Source organism: Anser cygnoides, chromosome Z (assembly GCF_040182565.1).
Source record: "Anser cygnoides isolate HZ-2024a breed goose chromosome Z, Taihu_goose_T2T_genome, whole genome shotgun sequence".
Taxonomy (NCBI): domain Eukaryota; kingdom Metazoa; phylum Chordata; class Aves; order Anseriformes; family Anatidae; genus Anser; species Anser cygnoides.
In genome coordinates, this window is record NC_089912.1 from 3,592,743 (window position 1) to 3,610,870 (window position 18,128).

Below are 18,128 nucleotides of genomic sequence, written 5' to 3' on the forward strand. Positions count from 1 at the left end.
CATGTTCCCCTCAACTTGAACCAGTCCATCTTAAGATTCTGTGCAGATATTTCAGCCTACAATTCAAGAAGCACTGACAAGAAATATCTTACAATGATCAAGGTATATCTGATGTGATATCAGCTACACAGCTCCTTCACAAATACTAGAAAACTGATGCTTTCAGCATTGATATTGTAAATGTTCAGATAAATCCCCTAAACACTGAATAAAGGGTAGAAGTGAAATAATACAGCAGTGAAGTGTTGTAATTTTAAGAATTGCAACAAATATTTTCAAACAAGAAGAACAGGTCTGAGAGTAACAACCTTTGCCTTGCATTGGAAGAAGAGCTGAGGAAGCAGTATGTTGTTTTGGGGAAAAAGAGGGAGAACAAATTGCTCTGCTCTAGAGCAAAAGCCGTGGAGAAGGGTAACCCAAGCAGGTGCAAAGGGCATCAAGCAGCAGAACAACACAGTTCTGGAGGTTCTGGAGGTTCTGGAGGAGCACGCAGGGATAGGTCCTATGCATCTGCTGGTTTCACTTTCTCATCCAAGCAGGAAGCACCCCTGCTTCTACATTTCTTCTCAGACTTCCTGAGAAAAATATCCTTTCCCACCGGGAGGAACCCACACACCAAGACAAATGAAGAGCATGTCAGTATACTTATGCTGCATTTTTTGTAATTTCTGCAAATTTCTGCCTCACAGTAAGCATTCACAAAGCTTTACACATTGCCTTCTTCTAGCCATAAATGTCTTCCTGTAGGTCTTACAGAAACTGATCCTGACAGTGGCCGTTTCATTTCTCACACTAAGTAAAAATACTTGTTTTATTAATTTTATTCTTTTCTAATCCAAAATTTATTTCTCTGTTCCAGAAAGGAAAAGATTATCTCCTTCCTTGCAACTTGCTTACATGCATTTCTACTAAAGAAGAAAAGAAAACAAAGAGCCCAGCCACGTGCTATCTGTCCTTATACCAACAGAATCTCGTAAGAGGAAGACTATCACAGGCCGAATTTACTGTGGTTTGTTGGACTTAATTGTAATGAACAATAATGTAGGAAAATAAGCACATAAAAACTCCCATGTGCTCACCGAACTGCTCTCTTCTGCTTTGAATTTACTTTATATGGGTAAAAATCCTGGGGTACCCTCCAGGACACAGGGACACTGCTTAATAATAGTGCACATGAATCATACTTTTTGTTACTGTTTGGTAGGTTAGGACACCACTGATGTGAGCCAAGTGTTCTCTCTGTGTTTTGTGTTCTGATATTAAATGCTGGGACAAAAATACCAACAAAGGATGTACCAAAAATTCTGGAGATTTATGGACACAAGCAACAATTCGAAGTCAGACTTCCTGGAAAAACACGCAGCATGTTTTAGAGCACAGAGAAAAAGAGGTTATATAATTTAGAGGATTCAAAACACAGCATTTAACTAGGTCAAAAGAAAAGTTCAAAAACTAACTTTTCATCTCATCTTTCTTCTGTATCGAAGCACAAATAAAGACCTAAGTTCCTATGTGAATTTATACATGTGCTACATGACTTCAGTGGTCATGAAACTGTTTCAGAAACCACCATAATTCAGGTGGTGATGCTTTGCAACTGCCACCAGAAAAATAATACACATATGTTTAGCTTTATTTCTTTTGTCTTCAGTTATGATAATGAAGATCTATTTTAATATGTAAGTGCCTTATGAACAGCAACTCTGAAGTCTTATTGGGTAGTTTGCATTGTATGTTTTAGAGACATTTTTGTTTTTATGAATTATTTGCCTACAGCATGCTTATTATATATCACTGCAAACTGGCACCTTAAAGTAAGAAAAGCTAAAGAGCTAACTAAAATAAAATTGCTAGAAATACTGATGGCATATTTACAACACAGTGACCCATGGTGCTTTTGTATAAAGATGTTTACACTTTATTAAGCAGCAGCAGAACTGGCAACCATTTTAAGCAGTGATTAGCCATCAGCAACCATATGTTACTCATTCCCTTCCCCCAGCCGAGCAGGATGCCAGTTGGTTTCATGCTGGGTTCACTCTCTGCCATTCCCACTTCCCATTTTCAGGCTCAGGACTTTTTTGCTTCCCCAGGCAAGGCAGCCAGCAGTCTGAGGGTGCAGGATGGAGAAGAGGAGTGGGCGAAGCACCACGATCGAGAGCACATCAGCTCGTAGCTGGCTGTGCAGTGGCAGCTGGAAGCCTCAGGAAAGGGCTGGGGTAGCTCACATCCTCTGCAAATACCAGACTGTGTGGTCAGATGTAGCATGGTTTCTCCTCTGTTCTAGCTGTGTCCTTTACAGAGGATGCATTGAGCAATACGTGCGAAGTTATACTTGATTTTATTTTATTTTTAATAAAGAAAAATAAGGAATAGCAGGATCTTAGCAGGTTGTCACCAATTTAGTTTTTATATACAGATTCAGAACAATGTATCTGGCATAATTGCCTATAGTTTGTATTGGACCTGGTCCAAAGATGCAAATTGCTTTGTCACTTGTTACAGAACACAAGCCAGACCCCATGAATCCCACTGCAAGGTCCTCAGCAACACAACACTTCTGCCTAAATGATGCAAACAGAAGCTGGGAAAGCTTCTTTTTGCAACCATAGGAAACATATCTGCAGTCTTTTCCAGCCTTTGTTACAGGGCGCTTTTCTGATCACTGAGCATTTACTATGGTAGGATCTGCCTCCTACTGTTTTCTATCTAGAAACTCACATCACACCCCAAGCAGACCTGCCATGACAGATTAATTTGTTCTAGAAGCTTCTCAAGTGAGATATATGTACACTTAGAAAGTATGTAGGCTAAAACTGTTACTAATGTGACTTTTCACTTCCTCCATTTCTGGATATAGTTTTTCCTGAAGTTCAGATGTCAGTCTCCTGAAATAAGTACAAGACAGCAGCAGCATTTATTAGCTCTCAGCTGAATTTAGGAATCTATCCAGGGTCAGCAATTTATGATGTTAGGTAAATAACTGCAAAGGAAAAGCAATTATTAACTCTTGATGCTCTATGCAGATAGTTACCTTTCTCATTTTCATTTTTCTTCTCTAAAGTCACTCCCTATAGTCTTGACCATGGCTGGAGTAAACTGAAACTCTGTTTTGGCCTGCATTCCTACAGGAGATTTCCCTGTGAAGTAATGACAATACAATGTAGGGCATCTTCACCATAAATTGGGGTCAGGGTGCAATCTGGGTAGGCCCCTGGTTAATATTTTATGTGTGGTAGCAAAGATCTCCCATGCTTCTCTATATGATTAGCCAACTGTAAAGGATAAATGTTTACCCATCTTCTTTAAAAAGAAATAACTAAGACGTAATTATAGACACAGTGTATTCTGGCTTCACTATGCTTCAGCAGCCAACCTCCACCTACAAATTCGTCTCCTTGTATGGGTCGGAGATCAACTTGAGGGATTTCTCTTTTCTTCTTCAGTTAACACGACCTACGTTAAGCAAAGACCTTCTAGTTAAACTGCTAAAGGTAATCTGAGATATGTTTACAGAATTAGTAGCTGTGTAAGCAGCTCAAAAGCAGGTATGCTAAAAATGTAACCTCTAGAAGAAGGCTGATGGTGGTAAATGGTTATGCTTTTCATCAGTACCTCTGTTGGTAGAGCATGTACTCTAGAGTATTAAGAAGAAGAAAAAAAAAAAAGTTTTAGATATAGAAATCAAGATCCTCACAAGACTATGGGAACTGTCTTCATTTATTCATTGGAAAGACTATTCTAAGAAGTCTGGTATGATATGAGAGAATATTTAATTGGAAGAGTTCAACTTTCGTCAGGCATTTTTCACACATATGGAAGTTTACTTAGAACAAAACAAGCATTCTTCAACAAAGGCTAAGAAGTAAACTTCCTTGATCTACTATTATTTGTAATCCATGATATTAAAGAAATGCTGACATTATTTACATATTTATGGCAACATTTGATCCACATTTCTTCCAAATATCCAAAAATGGCCTAGAGTATGATTACCTCAGTGACCGGTATTATATATTGTGATACACGTATCTCTAACTGTCTGCTTTCTCTGTGCAAAGACTTCACAATTAACAAGCAGAAAGCAGCTTCCCTCCCCAATAAAAAATAATAAACAAAAACAAAAAGCTTTGGATTTTAGAATAGAATTCTTTGGATTATTGTGTTAAAGGACAGATTGAATTTTGAGCCTGCAAAGATCAATGTGAATTCACAAATAGCATAGGCTATAAGAAGCAGTAAAGATTTAAGATAATTTCATTTGAAGATAGGATTTTTCAATTGCCTATAGTAATACCATCACAAGCATGCCAGCTGACACAGAGTATTAAATCGTATTAAATAATCTCTTAGTACTCATAGTTTATCTGTTTAGTACAGACTCACCTCAACTGTAAACAAGCCAGGGAAGGAACTGGGTCACTAGTGCTCTAAGCAATGGCTTAGATTAAAAACAGACAAACAAGAAAAATGCATTAAGTATGCCAAAAAGATAAGGATTCTAGAATTGTGCCTAACCTTAAAGCAATAACATAGATTAGGTATCAAGTACAATTTCTTGTTTCTTGTACTGAGAGAATACTGTAAAAATAAGTTCCAGAGTGTCGTTCAAGTATTTATAGAATTTGGAAGTCGTGTCGCCTGGTGCCTGGTGCTGGACTTTGTTCAGGGGTACAGACTTACCTGTTTTTTCAAACTCAAACACAGAAACTTTCTCATCTAGCTAGAATCTGTGTTCTGTGTTTCTTCATGAAAACGAACTTTGGAGAAAGTTACTTATTCCTAAAATAAAATAAAATAAAATAAAATAAAATAAAATAAAATAAAATCTTCTTACTTTCTTTATGTAAACATGATTTCTAAAATAAACTGTTGTTTATTCTGGAGTAAAGCATCTGCATAGGAAACTAGTCAGAACAATTACTCTAATGCTTACTTTTCTTGATATTTACTTAATATTTAGTGACTAGAATTTCTGGTGAGCACTGGAGAATAGAACAGTTTCCTTAACAGTTTCTCACTGGGTTAGCTTTGTAGAATGTATGTTAATCTTAATCCCTCTTCATCTGTGTTGGAAACAAAATGGGACCATATGTCAAGGTATGCAATCTATGTAGACACCAGTACAATGAGTATGCAGACCACACAGTAACTTCCTTGCCTAACGTAAGTGGACTTGCAGATAGCAGTTAAAAGCCAGACATAGCAAAATTTCTCAAAATAGAAAGTGTATCAAGTCTAATTCTTTTAAATGATCTCTCACATGTTTTTAAAGAGATTTCTATTAAGGCAGTAATATTCACGTAGATTTTTGTATTAAAAAAATAACTAAATACTACCTAGGAAATTAGACAGCTGTGCACCAGGCTGGGCTATATAGGTTCATATGGTCTCATTCCTGTTTCACGGTCAAGATCTCCAGTCAAATACTAAACAAATTTGAACATACAGTTCTATGCTGTCAAGTCATCAGCTTTTTCAATGTTTCTGTCTTAATTCCTTTCAATTTGAAACATTAGTTTGGTAAATTAGTACTGGGGGGATGCTAAGAATGAAGCACTTAAACATATTCCATGCTTTGGGCAACATTTTGATCATGTTTTCATTTACTATGCTTACTAGCTTCACATTTCTAATGGACATTCATGGAACATCAGGATCAGTTCGTTAAGTTCATGTACTTTATGTAAAAGGTGGGACAAAGCCTGCGACGTGAATATTTTTGTTTCACAAGACTTGAGATATTGCATAAACTTTCTTGTTCTAACAAATCCCCAAACTGTGTGTAGGAATTAGAGTTAAAAAGGTATTTTATCTGTCACACCCAAAGCAGCCAATAGCCAGTGATTTGTACTCATCATGGCTAGGTGCATCTGAATTTGAAGCACTGTAAATGTTTTAAGCTACAGGAAGTAAAACAAGTTGTAATAACTTCTAAATGCTGCAAGTAGAAAGACATACTAGCGTCCTTGGATTATCTCATTTATAAATACTTTTCCAGCTGATTCTTTCCAACATTTTTAATAGTGAATAGCTTTGGATGTGAATAATGGTCACAGGATTGCCTGATGACTTGAGAGAAGCTGCAGGGCCACGGGCTTGCCTTTCTGTATCTTGCTTTATATGGAATCCCTTGGTCCAAAAGCACTTAACTGCATCACTTGGGCTTCTGTTGAAAACTAACAAAATATCCAAATAAGCCTGCTCTATTGTACTCATACAAGAACACAAATTTACTTACTAGAAACTCATTTTGTAGGGAATCTATAAACCAGCTTGCATTTGCAGGTACAGTAGGACATAAGGACAAGAAAGAACATATAGACTCCTGATTCCATCGGAAAAGTTTAGTTATTCTCAAAGGAGGCCATCTGACATCATGGGACAGACAGGGAGAGTACAGAGGCAGGAGACTGACTTGTCTGTTGAAAATTGTAACTAGGATGGGACAGGTCAATAACGCATTTCTGCATCTGCATCTTTTCTCTGAAGGTGATACATAAGAACAGATTTTATTGTCTTCACTTGTGTTGAAATGCTGTTTCCTAGCCTTGATGGTGACGGGGATGGAAAAGCAGTGATTCAGGACATGTCTCACACTGGAGTTAAGGGCACACCAGTAGGTTTATTCCCAGGCTGTCTGAGTTAGCTGTGTGGATGTGGAAACAGGGGTATGACGGCCCTGCTAGGAAAACTAAAATAGTTGATGACTTTCTGGGTAGAAGTGACCAGTTAAAAAAGAGAGCTTACATTAGCTGCAAGACATGAACAGGAAAGCCTGGGAGAACTCTAAGAGCCCAATTTAGGGTTCAGCCTAAATCTAGCAGGGAACACGTAGAACAGATCCTGTACTAAAGGAAATCTTCGGTCTTCAGCCCAAAAAGCTGGGATTAAAGTATATTTGACAAAAGCAAAAAAGTCTTCCAGTGCTTGGGTCACAAGGAGGTGTGGGACAAACTAACAAGTCTGGATCAACTCTGTATTATCAAATTTCTCAGGGAAAAAGTCATTTGAAAAAGGAGCCAGAACTTACTGCTTCAGAATGAACTTCTCAAAGCCTTACACTGCTATGAACACAGCAGTTGATAACTACCAGGGAGCTTTCGAGATCTCACCCGAATGAGGAAGAAAAACCTCTTCTCTCAGAGTAAAACTGACAGTGTGATTTGGGTCTATTTCTACATCTTTAACTTGTAGGAATGTGTTTTAAAATGAAAATTCAGACTCTATGCTTCTGTAATAAGCCATTTCTAAATTATACAACCCATGTACTGCAAAAACCCACACTCAGACACAGGTAAAAATGGACCCATGCAGGCTTCCTTGCAGTCCCAATCCAACTGGCTGGGCAAATAAGACCTCCTAGAGAGAGATCATTGTTTGCATCAGATATGAGCAGCTTCAAGAGTCTTTTACGACCACTGGCTATTGGTAACGAGCCTGCAGTTATGGGACACTGCACATGAGAGAGGCTGCATGGGCCAGTCGGCTTTAGGGAAAACAAATTTGTGTTAACATCCAGCAGGATTTGAGCCCAAACTTTCTTAAACAGCTCCCTGAAACATAGTAGTTATGTCATAACGTGAATATATGTATATACATATTTTTGAAGTAGTGCTTATTTGTTGTTCGAGAAAGGTGGAGTTCTGGTCTTGTCACAGCTTCAGCTTCGTGTGGGCCGCGTGGTAGGCCCTGCGCAGGACCTGGTGTGGCTGAGGGAAATGGCAGCCTGCTGTGGTGCCACCACCAGCACCTCACCTTTGCTTATGAGCCCCTCGGGCCCCAGCAGTGGAGAAGCACTAATAACCCCCATACGCTCCTCTTTTATGCATTGCAACTGCATTTATTGTTTCCAGTTACGTGATCCACCGAACCCACCTTGTAAGAGGAACAAAGCCCGTTTGTGATCAGGCAGCAGTTTAGAAGCATCTTCAGCTTCCTTGTGTCAGATGAAAAACAGAAAAAGCAATTGGAAACATTTCAAATCCATTTCCAAATGAACCTGCTTGCACAAAAATTGCTTTTAGGCAACAAAGCATTTCAAAGGTAGTTAAAACAACAGGGAATTTTTAGGCTCGAAAATGTTTTGTACTGTATCTTCCAGAATAGTAAGGAAAGTTTATGACCCTACTATCTGACAATTAAGCATGTTTTTTGTTTGCTTGTTTGTTTTTTATTCTATGGTCTTAAAACCGATATCCAGAAAATTCTATATACCAACAGTTGACTGACAGAAAACTAATAGCAAGAATAGACAGTGTGCTAGGACTTCATAGGACATACACTGTATAATGCAGTGCAATGAAGGATTCTCTTCTGAAAACATTCACAGTCAGAGGAATAAGTATCTTTGGCTTAATTCTTTTTCTTTTTTTTTCTTTTTCTTTTTTTTTTTCTTTTTCCTGGGTATGTTTTGAACACTGAATATGTTCCTGTCACTCACAGCACAGAGACCAATTTCCTCTTGATTGGACCAGAGTCAAACAACTTAAGATCTAAGCTCTTTAAAAAGAGCTGTTTGTTAGCAGATAGATGCTTAGCCCAGTTTACATTCCTTCCCTGAGGTGACTGCAGTTCCTCTGCAGCTCTGTCACTGTAAAACTGAGAGCTGTTTATGTTCTGCAGGCCCAAAACAATGAATATTTCTCACAGATGTATGGTAATTTTGCAGGCAAAAAAGCCAAGACAGAAAACAGTTCTGAAAAACCAGCTTTAAGGAACATACACTTAAATCAAATATGCATGCAAAAAAAAGGCCAAACAGAATGGTATTGTGTCTGGGCGCGTATACAAGAAGGCAAACACCCTCTTGACTTAACTGATACTTCCAAAGCAATTAATCACTACATTTACTTCAAAGAAGTGAACAAAAGCACTTTTTCTGTAGCCTCTTTTTTTTTTTTTAGTTCTTAGGAGCATGTCCTTATCTTTCATTGCAACACAAACCAAACACAAAGAATGTTTGTATTAAACAGTCACACATCTTAAACCAATCACCTTTTAGAGATTGTTTCTGTTTTTAGTCTCAACATTTTGCCTGTTCCTACAGAAACATGGATGTTTTGCTGAGACCAAGTGCTTCTAACACTTCCTATACTCAATCATACTAATAATAGCAAATACACTCCTCAGACCCCTCCCACGTGTAAAATTAATCAACACTAGAAGGTCAAAAGTGCATAAAGTAGCTTACGAACCTTAATTTATTCACTGAAATGACCTCACTGCCACATATTTGGCCTGTTTTTCTGTTTCTTCTTAATATGTTCACACAGTCAATTACTGTCATTGAAATAACTTCTGAACTCCAAACTGACAATGACTCTGTGCCACTTCCATACTGCATTTGTGGATGAGTTTGCTTGTGCTCCCTTCTAAACAGCAAAACAAAACTGATTTTGTCATGTCACAGAAAAAAAACTTAATTTGCTGAGTTAACCACGTCTGTGCAGGTCCTTTCCTGCACTCTCCCCCTCTGCACGTCCCCATTCACCTACCCACCTTGAAAAGTTATGCTAGCAAATACCTCAGCTGTCCACAGGCCCTTTGGCACAGTGAGGGCAGACCTGCTGTGCCTGGCAATTGCCCTTGTTACATAAGACCAACTTTTATTTGTTTTATAGCTTGCACACAGATGTGATTTCATCTGCCTTGTGCTTCAGGTCCCGCTGACAGTGAGCTAGCACCAGATCGAAAACCATGCATTTGGGCTAACGCTCTATAGCACTTGAGAAAGTAATTCTTGCTGAGAGGCTGGGTCCCACATTAATTTGAAAACAAAGCAACTCTAACTGCAACTAAGCAATGTTTGCTCACCTCTGGCCTGAATCCAGCTTGAACCATGAGAAGTCTATACTTATTTCTGCCATGAAAGGACTACACAGGCATATCCTTGCTCTCTCAGGTCTGATGAATAAATGTCACTGGAAAAGATCAGGTTCATATGCTTCATCTTTTGCATTACACAACCACTATGATGGGAGTTTAGGGTAAAGTATTATGCAAACAGGTAGGGTTCTCCTAATTTTTTTCAGCAATATCAGGCTGCTGTGATGTCCCCTTTGGGTCACAAGGAACTGACAAAGCTTACAGTGAAGCAAGGCAATTCAGTGAGGTAGTAACTTTTTGCAAACCAGCCACTTAGAAAAAAAATGCAGAAGTTGAGAGACAGAAGCACTTTCTTCAGTTCTTCTTCACTAAAATGTTTGCATATTACAAGACTTGTCTAGTTTCTCCAGCTGTGCTAGCTGGTGTAATAAAAGACATTATCTCGTCCCACATTTTTTTCTATGAGCAAACTGAAGCTACAGTGGCATTATTCCATGAATCATATTGCAATTTATCATATCCTCTTGAATGTGAATATCTGTACTTTTTATTTGATTGGATGCAAGTACACAGCATGAAAATATAGGTGGGAAATGGATACAAAAAGAGGTGTACACCCTATGCCAGGCTTGACCTTTCATACAGATGCAGAACCCTAACTGCAGGTTCTTCTCTGCTACCCTGATTTGACACAGTCATCAGCCAAGCTGAGAATCTTTCTCGGAAGTAATTTTGAGTTTAACTGAAAAACTTAAGCCCCATTTTGTACTCCAAATGATGTCATTTCAACCTGTTCTTATTACAAAGCATAAATTAATAACAGGATTAGTTTCCTCTGTCTTACTGCATTTAAATGCATATGTAAAACCCTAAGGTTACAAAAATTAGAATTTGCACAAAAAAAAAAAAAAAACAAAATTCCATTAATATTTTCTGTTCACAGTCTCGTACTTGTTTACTTAATACTTTTTTTTTTCTGATATCTGTAACATATTGCAGCTATTGATATGACTGCTCAAGACAGCAGTAATTCAAAACATTAGGGAACGTGATATAGGAATCCCCTTCATTCCCTATTCATGTAAATTAATTGCTAAGCAAGTCCACACAGAATAGCAACAAAAACAACAAAAACAAAAGGAATGAATTTGAAGAAACATCAGTCTTCTGAGCATTCAGACTGGAGTGTGTGTAAAGACTGCCTCTCAGTGGGCATATCTGTTTTCATTGTGAAAGTGAAAGTCATCTAATTAAGTGGAAATCCCCCATCATCATGTGTGTTCTAGTGGTTTTGTCACTGCCTAAATTAAACAGATCTGCAGGGAGATACCCATCAAGCATTTTGCCCAAAATGCAAAAATTCATTTAATTTACTGTATTTTTGTGTGCAGCTGTACCTATCAGAATTAGAATTCCTATAGTGAGGTCTTTCCAGGAGTGAGAAGGATTCTTTATGGACTGCACATGTGTAAAGTGATCTGTTCTTCAAATCAGAGATTACTTCGGCTATTTTTCTAGCTTTGTTTCTCTTTCTATTTTTCAGAAAAGATGGATTCAACAGAGATTTTGGCAAAGGTCCCAAAGTTATCTTTTTACCAGACATATCAACTCCTTCCCCTTCAACCAAGTCCATGGGTAAACAGCATTGTTCTGCTCTCAAAATCCCTACCTGGCACCAAATCTCTTCAAAGCAGAATTAAAGAACATTTGCTTTCACCACAAAGTAGAATACTAAAATTCAAAAGATACATTCCTTGGAATTAATGTTTAAATAAAAAAAACAGAAGGCAATCTCATCTGTAATATTCTGATAATTTATGTGAAAACAAAAGATAATGCTGAAAAGATTATTAGCAGCTGAGCAAGGATTACACAACTGTTTACTACCCATGGTAGCATACTATGTTAATTTGATAGAGCAATACACTTTATTTCCTGCAGAAGTAAGCAGTTCAACAGTCATATGATAAAATGGACATGGAAATTAGCATCTTTTTAATAACTATTTAGGAACCTGTCCAGTGTTCTTTTTTTTTTTTTTTTTCACTGACTATTGATTTTTGTCTGTAATGTTTTTACTACACTAATCTCTGTCTCTGTTCCAGTGACTTGCAAACTTTTGTTATATTATCTTCAGTCTCATACAACTTCTTCATCTTGGGAACCAATTTTGCAAATATCTACCTTCCTTCAAAGCGGCTTCTTTCATAACGTTTAAACAAGGCAGAACACAGTCACAGAATAAAACCAATCCTGCTGCTTGCTTTCAGTCCTGAATGAATGATGCAGGAAGAGAGGGTTGGGAGAGAGGAAGAGGCACTGAGAAACAGGTTAAGGTGGAATAAAGTTGCAGAGGATTAGAAAAAAATATTAAGAGTCTACAAAGCAGCCTTTTTAGAAAGCCTGAATCAGAGCACAGGTGGAGAGGAAAAGTCATTTTTTATACCCTTCAGGACGAGAAAATTTCTGAGACCTACTTGTTCACTTGAAGGCCAGCTCTTCCTAGGCCTTCAAAGAAAGGCGTTGGAAGTGGAGGCTGCTTAAAAGGCCTTGGAAGTGGAGGAGGCTAGAAGGCTTATGCTCTTTGCACAGGGCTGATATAACCAATTATGGATTGGTATCTCCAGAGAGGCTAGCAAGCCAGAAAACTTGGAGAAGAACCTATTTTCAGCATGCACTAGCATCAGGTCATTGCTGCATAGTGAAATCTCATATTTTCTGCCTCAAGAACAATTAAACAGGTTTCCATTTCTTTTATTCTTCTAAAACCTCTTTCCTCCAGGCCTGAACTGACCCTAAACAAAGGAATTCAGTCAAATTGGTGGGGCATGAGTCACTGCGGAAGCTGACATGAAAATGAATATGCTTTGGCTTCCCCTTTTCTCTCCTATTTCCCACAGTCTTCCCTGACTGTGAGTTTTTCTACTCCTTATATCTAGCCTAATGATCAAGATATTTTATTAAAAATTATTTTAAAGGAATAGAAGCAAATGGAATGAAGCAAGATACACAGCAGAATGAAACCACCAGCTGGAAAAACAGGAGGGGACTGCAGAGAAAAAAGCTAGAAGCAACTTCAAATGACGCAGAGAACAGATTATATTCATATTATTCAAGTTTTGGGAAACCACACAAAAAAGATTGCCTAGACCTTAAAGAACTATGATGAAACTCAGAAGCAATACCACTTTAAGGAGTTAATATTTCAGCGTTGTAACAGCAACTCTTAAAGTCTAAATTGACCCAGAACAGATTTTATTGCTAAACTAACTATCCACTAAGAGAGCATTTTGCAATGTGATGGGGGGGTCAAAACCATACTGAAGCTTAGTTAAAAGAACTAGCAGACCTTTTTCCCCCCTAAGAAATAATATCAATTATTAGTTGAGTGATAAGGTTTAATTCCCCATACATTTTTGCACTTTGGTAGAACGGTGCAGCAGAATGACTTAGAAAAACACCACCACTGAATGCAGAGAATTGATTCAGAGCTGCAGGCCAGTTTGTCGGTTTTCAGACACTGTAATAAATCTGTCACAAACACCGCTGTACAAATAACTTACATACTCTTAACACGGAATTTTCTTTTCTTTCCTTTCAAATGTGAATTTCCATTACCTTTGTGAATATAAGCAAGAAATAGTTACAAAGAGCAATTTGCAAAGACTTTGGTACCATTTGCAAGCGGAAGGTCGAAGTGACAAGGTCACTGCCCAATAGGGGACAACATTTTGTAAAAGACGGGGCACTGGGTCTCAGCAGGTGGTGCTGTGGGTAGAAAACTACTCTAGCTGTCAGCAACAGACAGAAATTTATTCATATACAAAGAAATACAAGAGTACAGTTTATAGGTATAAACTCAAGCATATTAAGTATATAAGCAGCAGCAGAAGTGTGTGTTCCACTGCACTGTCTTCCATTTTTCCCATATTTGAAGCTGAAATGAACTTTGCTTAAAAAAAAAAAAAAAAAAAAGTGCCAGAAAAATATCCTCGCAGTAGAATATATGAGAAATGAGCATGAGACCACAGACATATTAGTGCAGGCAATTAATCTTACATGGGTAGCATATACCCACCTCTAGTGTAACACAGCCACAAAAGGCCAAGTAAGTGTGCCTTTCAGAGTAATCCCTCCTACAAATACAATGCAGAGACAGCACACAACCTTGGCATTTTCTGCCAGAAAACATAAGGGTTACGGTCAAAGGAAACCTCTCTCCTCTCGAGCACAGAGCATGTTTTCCAAATGTGCTCTGAATGTAGGTATCAAAATAGGAATGAAATGATAGCAGTGAATGGTGTCACTATGGCCTGACAGGAGTGCACCCCGCTTACAAATTTAGCAATGCATGACGCCCCTGACACTCAACAAAGGTTTGCTGGAAAGTATGATACATTCGTAAACACACTATGAGTTAGAATATGGCTTTTTTCTTACAGATCTACAAAATATAACCCATAGGATCCCTTTCTTTCACAAAAGCTAAGGTGAGCCCTGGGCATTGTTCCCCCCAACACACACCAGTGCCTTCTATGTCAGGTGAGTAGTCACCAGTCTCTAAAGAATAGATGGTTCTTTGACGTGACAGCAACCAACCCTACTCAGTTCTGACCACTGTGGTACTGTCTGGCCTGCAAATAAGTCTTAAATATAGTAAATGTCAACAAAACTTCATTTTCTCTCTCCACTCATCCTACTGAATTCATTATTATTATTATTATTATTATTATTATTATTATTATTATTATTATTATTATTTAGAAGGGATAAGTGGAAAAGCTTCTCCCAAATCCAGGCTTACCTAAACATTTGGAGTTTCTTATGATTATGCGTGGAGTTCATATGAAGAAATGCTTCTCAGAGTAATCTGAAAAGTGGATTTTCATACACTTCTATACATTTCCATATTGGCATTTAATTTCCTTGGAGGCATGAGCTATCTCAAATCTTCATAACTGAACTTGAAAATGTGGTTAGGTTTTACAGACGTATAAATTCACTGAAATATTTTGTGTTTCTAAGGATTTTTTTTCATTCTAGCACACATAAAATAGAAACAACAACAAAAAAATACTTTCAGAATTCTGTGTGCGAACACAAAATAATGCTCTTTAAAAATCATTTCCTCCTCCTCCATTTGCCCCCCTTTCCTTCTCGGTATAATGGGAAACCTACCAATGGAACCACTGGAACTGTCCTTGTGTGTTTCTGTTCCAGCTGCTAACAAAAATTGAAAAGTCCTCTTTCCTGCGGAAAAAGGATTGAAGCCTCTGGCTTCAGTTTAATAGTTTATAGCTCCCTGAGGTGTTCAGTTACTCACTTCACTCCTTTGTAAATTTAGACCTTGAAATAAAAGGAGATGTTTATATATAAGTGTATGTTTTTAGCATTGCAAGTGCTACTGCAGAAAGTACATGTATGACTCTATGGCTTCAACCCCTTTCTCAAGGGAGAGATTTTTCAGGAAAAATAATTCATTGTTTGAGTGCAGGTTAATGGCATTGTTAATTTATAGAAAGGAATCATCGATAGTTTAAGAACTTTATACTTACTCTGGTCAATCAGTAACAGGTAAACCACATTATGAGGGGGAACCGCATAAGTGATTAATTCCAAATCTCACCTAAACTTCTAAGTAGCACATGGAAAATTACAAACTAACTGCACTGTAGTAAGAATGTAGCATCCTATCTACTGTGGAAAGATTTAGGAAAATACACAAGAAAATTAGAGCAGGTTCTGCAGGAAGACAGAATTTTAAACACTACAAAATAAACTACTTTGAGAAAAATAATAATATATATATATATACATTTAACTATATTATATTTTCAAGTGGCTACTGTTATGTAAGGAGCTTTGTTTAAACATGAGCATCTCAACCTAAGAACAATGAATTTATACCATCATTTTGAAAACACACAAGAGGAAGACTGCTTGCTCAAATACCTTCGAAATAACCCTTTGAATTCCAGCTTTACTCTCTGGCAGAGGAATTGCTTTTTATCAGAAAACTTAAAAGAAAAGTTATCAAAGAATTTGAGCTGCAGTCAATAGGAAGCTATTAAAGCTTAAGGTTGAAAAATCCTTCTCAGAGTGGAATATTTTTTTTCAACTAATCACAATGGTTAGAGGACTAAAATTCTGAGGAAAAAAAAAAAAGCAACTCAGAATATAGCATAGGATCTTAACTTTGGTTAGTATCTGAAAGACAAAAATGGATTATAGAGTTTGTAGGAAAAAAAATAGATTTTTATAGAGAATATGCTTGTGGGGTGATATTTTTCACAGTAGAGTACACAGAGCACTAGACTGGGACTGAACCCTGGTTCTGCCCTACCCCAATTTAAGGACTCACAGAAAAGTAAGAACGATTTTTCTCTGCCTCTCATGACCCTCACTTCCTCCCTCCATAGCATAGAGATTTCAAATATATAAATATATATATATATATATATAAGTACTTTGTGATGGACTATGAGAAAATGACACTGAAGTACTACATGTTGTAGCTGTGATTATTTTTAAAACCATCTGGCACTTGAAAGAATAGGAGACAACTTGTCATGCTCGAGCCACACAGCTGCTTTTCAAAGCTCTACTGACCTAAGGCTACAAAGATTAATAAGTAATACCGCAATTATGAATGGTGGTTAAACAGCAATCCAGACTCCAAAGCCAAAATAGACAGTTCTATTTCATGTACATAAGCTTGCCCCAATTTAAACAAACTAGCTTCAAAGGTCTACAAGACCAGAACTGAACTCTGTCACCTTTGCAGGTCACTTTATTTGAGAACACTGTCCTTGATGTGTTGAAGTTCACTGAGCTACATCCACACTGTTTGTGTTTAAACATTAAATCTGATTCTGTGGAAAAAAAAAGTATGTATATTCTTTTTCTGGAATCTCACACCCTGTGCCAGAAGCTTACAACTGACAGCCCTACTGACACCATCTGAAACATCAGCCTATAAAAAGACATAGCATAGCATTTCCTAGTGGTGTTTTCCCTTCTGTTTATCTTACCATAGCAATCAGAAGACAATCAAGGCCCATACATGCTGTGAGGTTTTCATCTGACAAGCTTGGTTTTATCATATTATTTCACTGAAGAGAGTCCCAACTGGCTGAAATGTTTTATGTCAACAAACATCATCTTTTTTTTCTTTTTTTTTTTTTTTAACTAGAAGAGTTTTGTCTCTTTACTGTAGTCTGCTAGATATCACTGCAAAAAGTCTATGCTGAAGCAGCAATATCAAAAAAAAAAAAAAAATTAAAGTCATGAGTCATGACCACTATGAAACAGTAAAGTTAAATTGCAGCAGGGGCTACTTTTGGAAGTTTTACTTGCGGAAGATGTGGTGAATGAACTTAGGTTCATTCCCAAGCCTTCCTGGTACGCTTCTGAAATTACTTATTACAGAAGTCTTAGTTCACTTTGAAGTTGCAAGATATACATTAGAGTAGGGATTGACAGTGGCAGCGGAAGGAATGGTCACATATTACAAGAAAGGGATCTTAGAGAAGACAGCAAAAGAACAGATTTTGGTGGCCAAAGCACTGCTGTCATCGGTGCCCCCACCTTTTGGACTCCACCTTGCTGAGCAATAGCAGCCGTCTGGAAGGCACAAGCATTGATGTCTCACTTCATTACTGTTTAGCCCTCCACAACTCTGTAGAGAAAGGTTGCTGAATGTTTTTAGATCTTTGTTTTGCTATCATGAGAAAAGGAAGTACCTTAACAAAGCATAGTGTACATGAGCTTTTTGTGCATGATCTAAGCACAATAGGTAAAGATCTGTGGTCTTTCCATACGGATATTTTTTATGAAGTTTGCCAACTCTAGATTTTCAGTGGATGGTCTGGATCAATAAAACAAAATGTTTCAGTTCCACCCATTGGAATCTTTGACTGAAAATTAAGTTCTGATCATATATATATATATATATATTTTTTGTAAAACATCACCTGCCAGTGAGAAAATGCTTAACTAAAATTCTTCTGAAGAGCCCTGCTGTGAACTGCTGTGAAACATCTTCTGGAGAAAACTAAGCTAAGCTGATGTTTTCCTGCAAAACGGTGATTCAAGGGGACAGACAGAGCTTGTGTCACATTTCCGACTGTACCCTAATGGCTGTTTACCCACACAAATCCTGTTGAGCTGCCAGATTCTGATCAAGCCGCAACTCAATGAGAGGTACAAAGAAGTGAGCAGGTGCCTCTCTGTGGTATTGTATTTCTGATTGAGGGTTCAGGAGCAAAATTCAGGGTGTCAAAGAATTGTTTTATTATCCA

General features: G+C 37.7%; 1 protein-coding gene across 10 annotated transcripts in view; it reads right to left on the reverse strand.

The window, feature by feature from the left end:
• ADGRV1 (adhesion G protein-coupled receptor V1) overlaps nt 1–18,128 on the reverse strand; it is a 289,328-nt gene that overhangs the window by 95,629 nt on the left and 175,571 nt on the right. Inside the window, exon 84 of one of the 10 annotated variants that reach the window (XM_066988541.1) lies at nt 4,762–4,782. The exons of the other annotated variants lie outside the window; for them this stretch is intronic. Within the exon in view, the coding sequence (XP_066844642.1) occupies nt 4,777–4,782 (6 nt within the window). The 3' untranslated portion in view covers nt 4,762–4,776. Of the gene's footprint in view, nt 1–4,761; nt 4,783–18,128 lie in introns of those variants that run through there. 10 annotated transcript variants of the gene reach the window in all.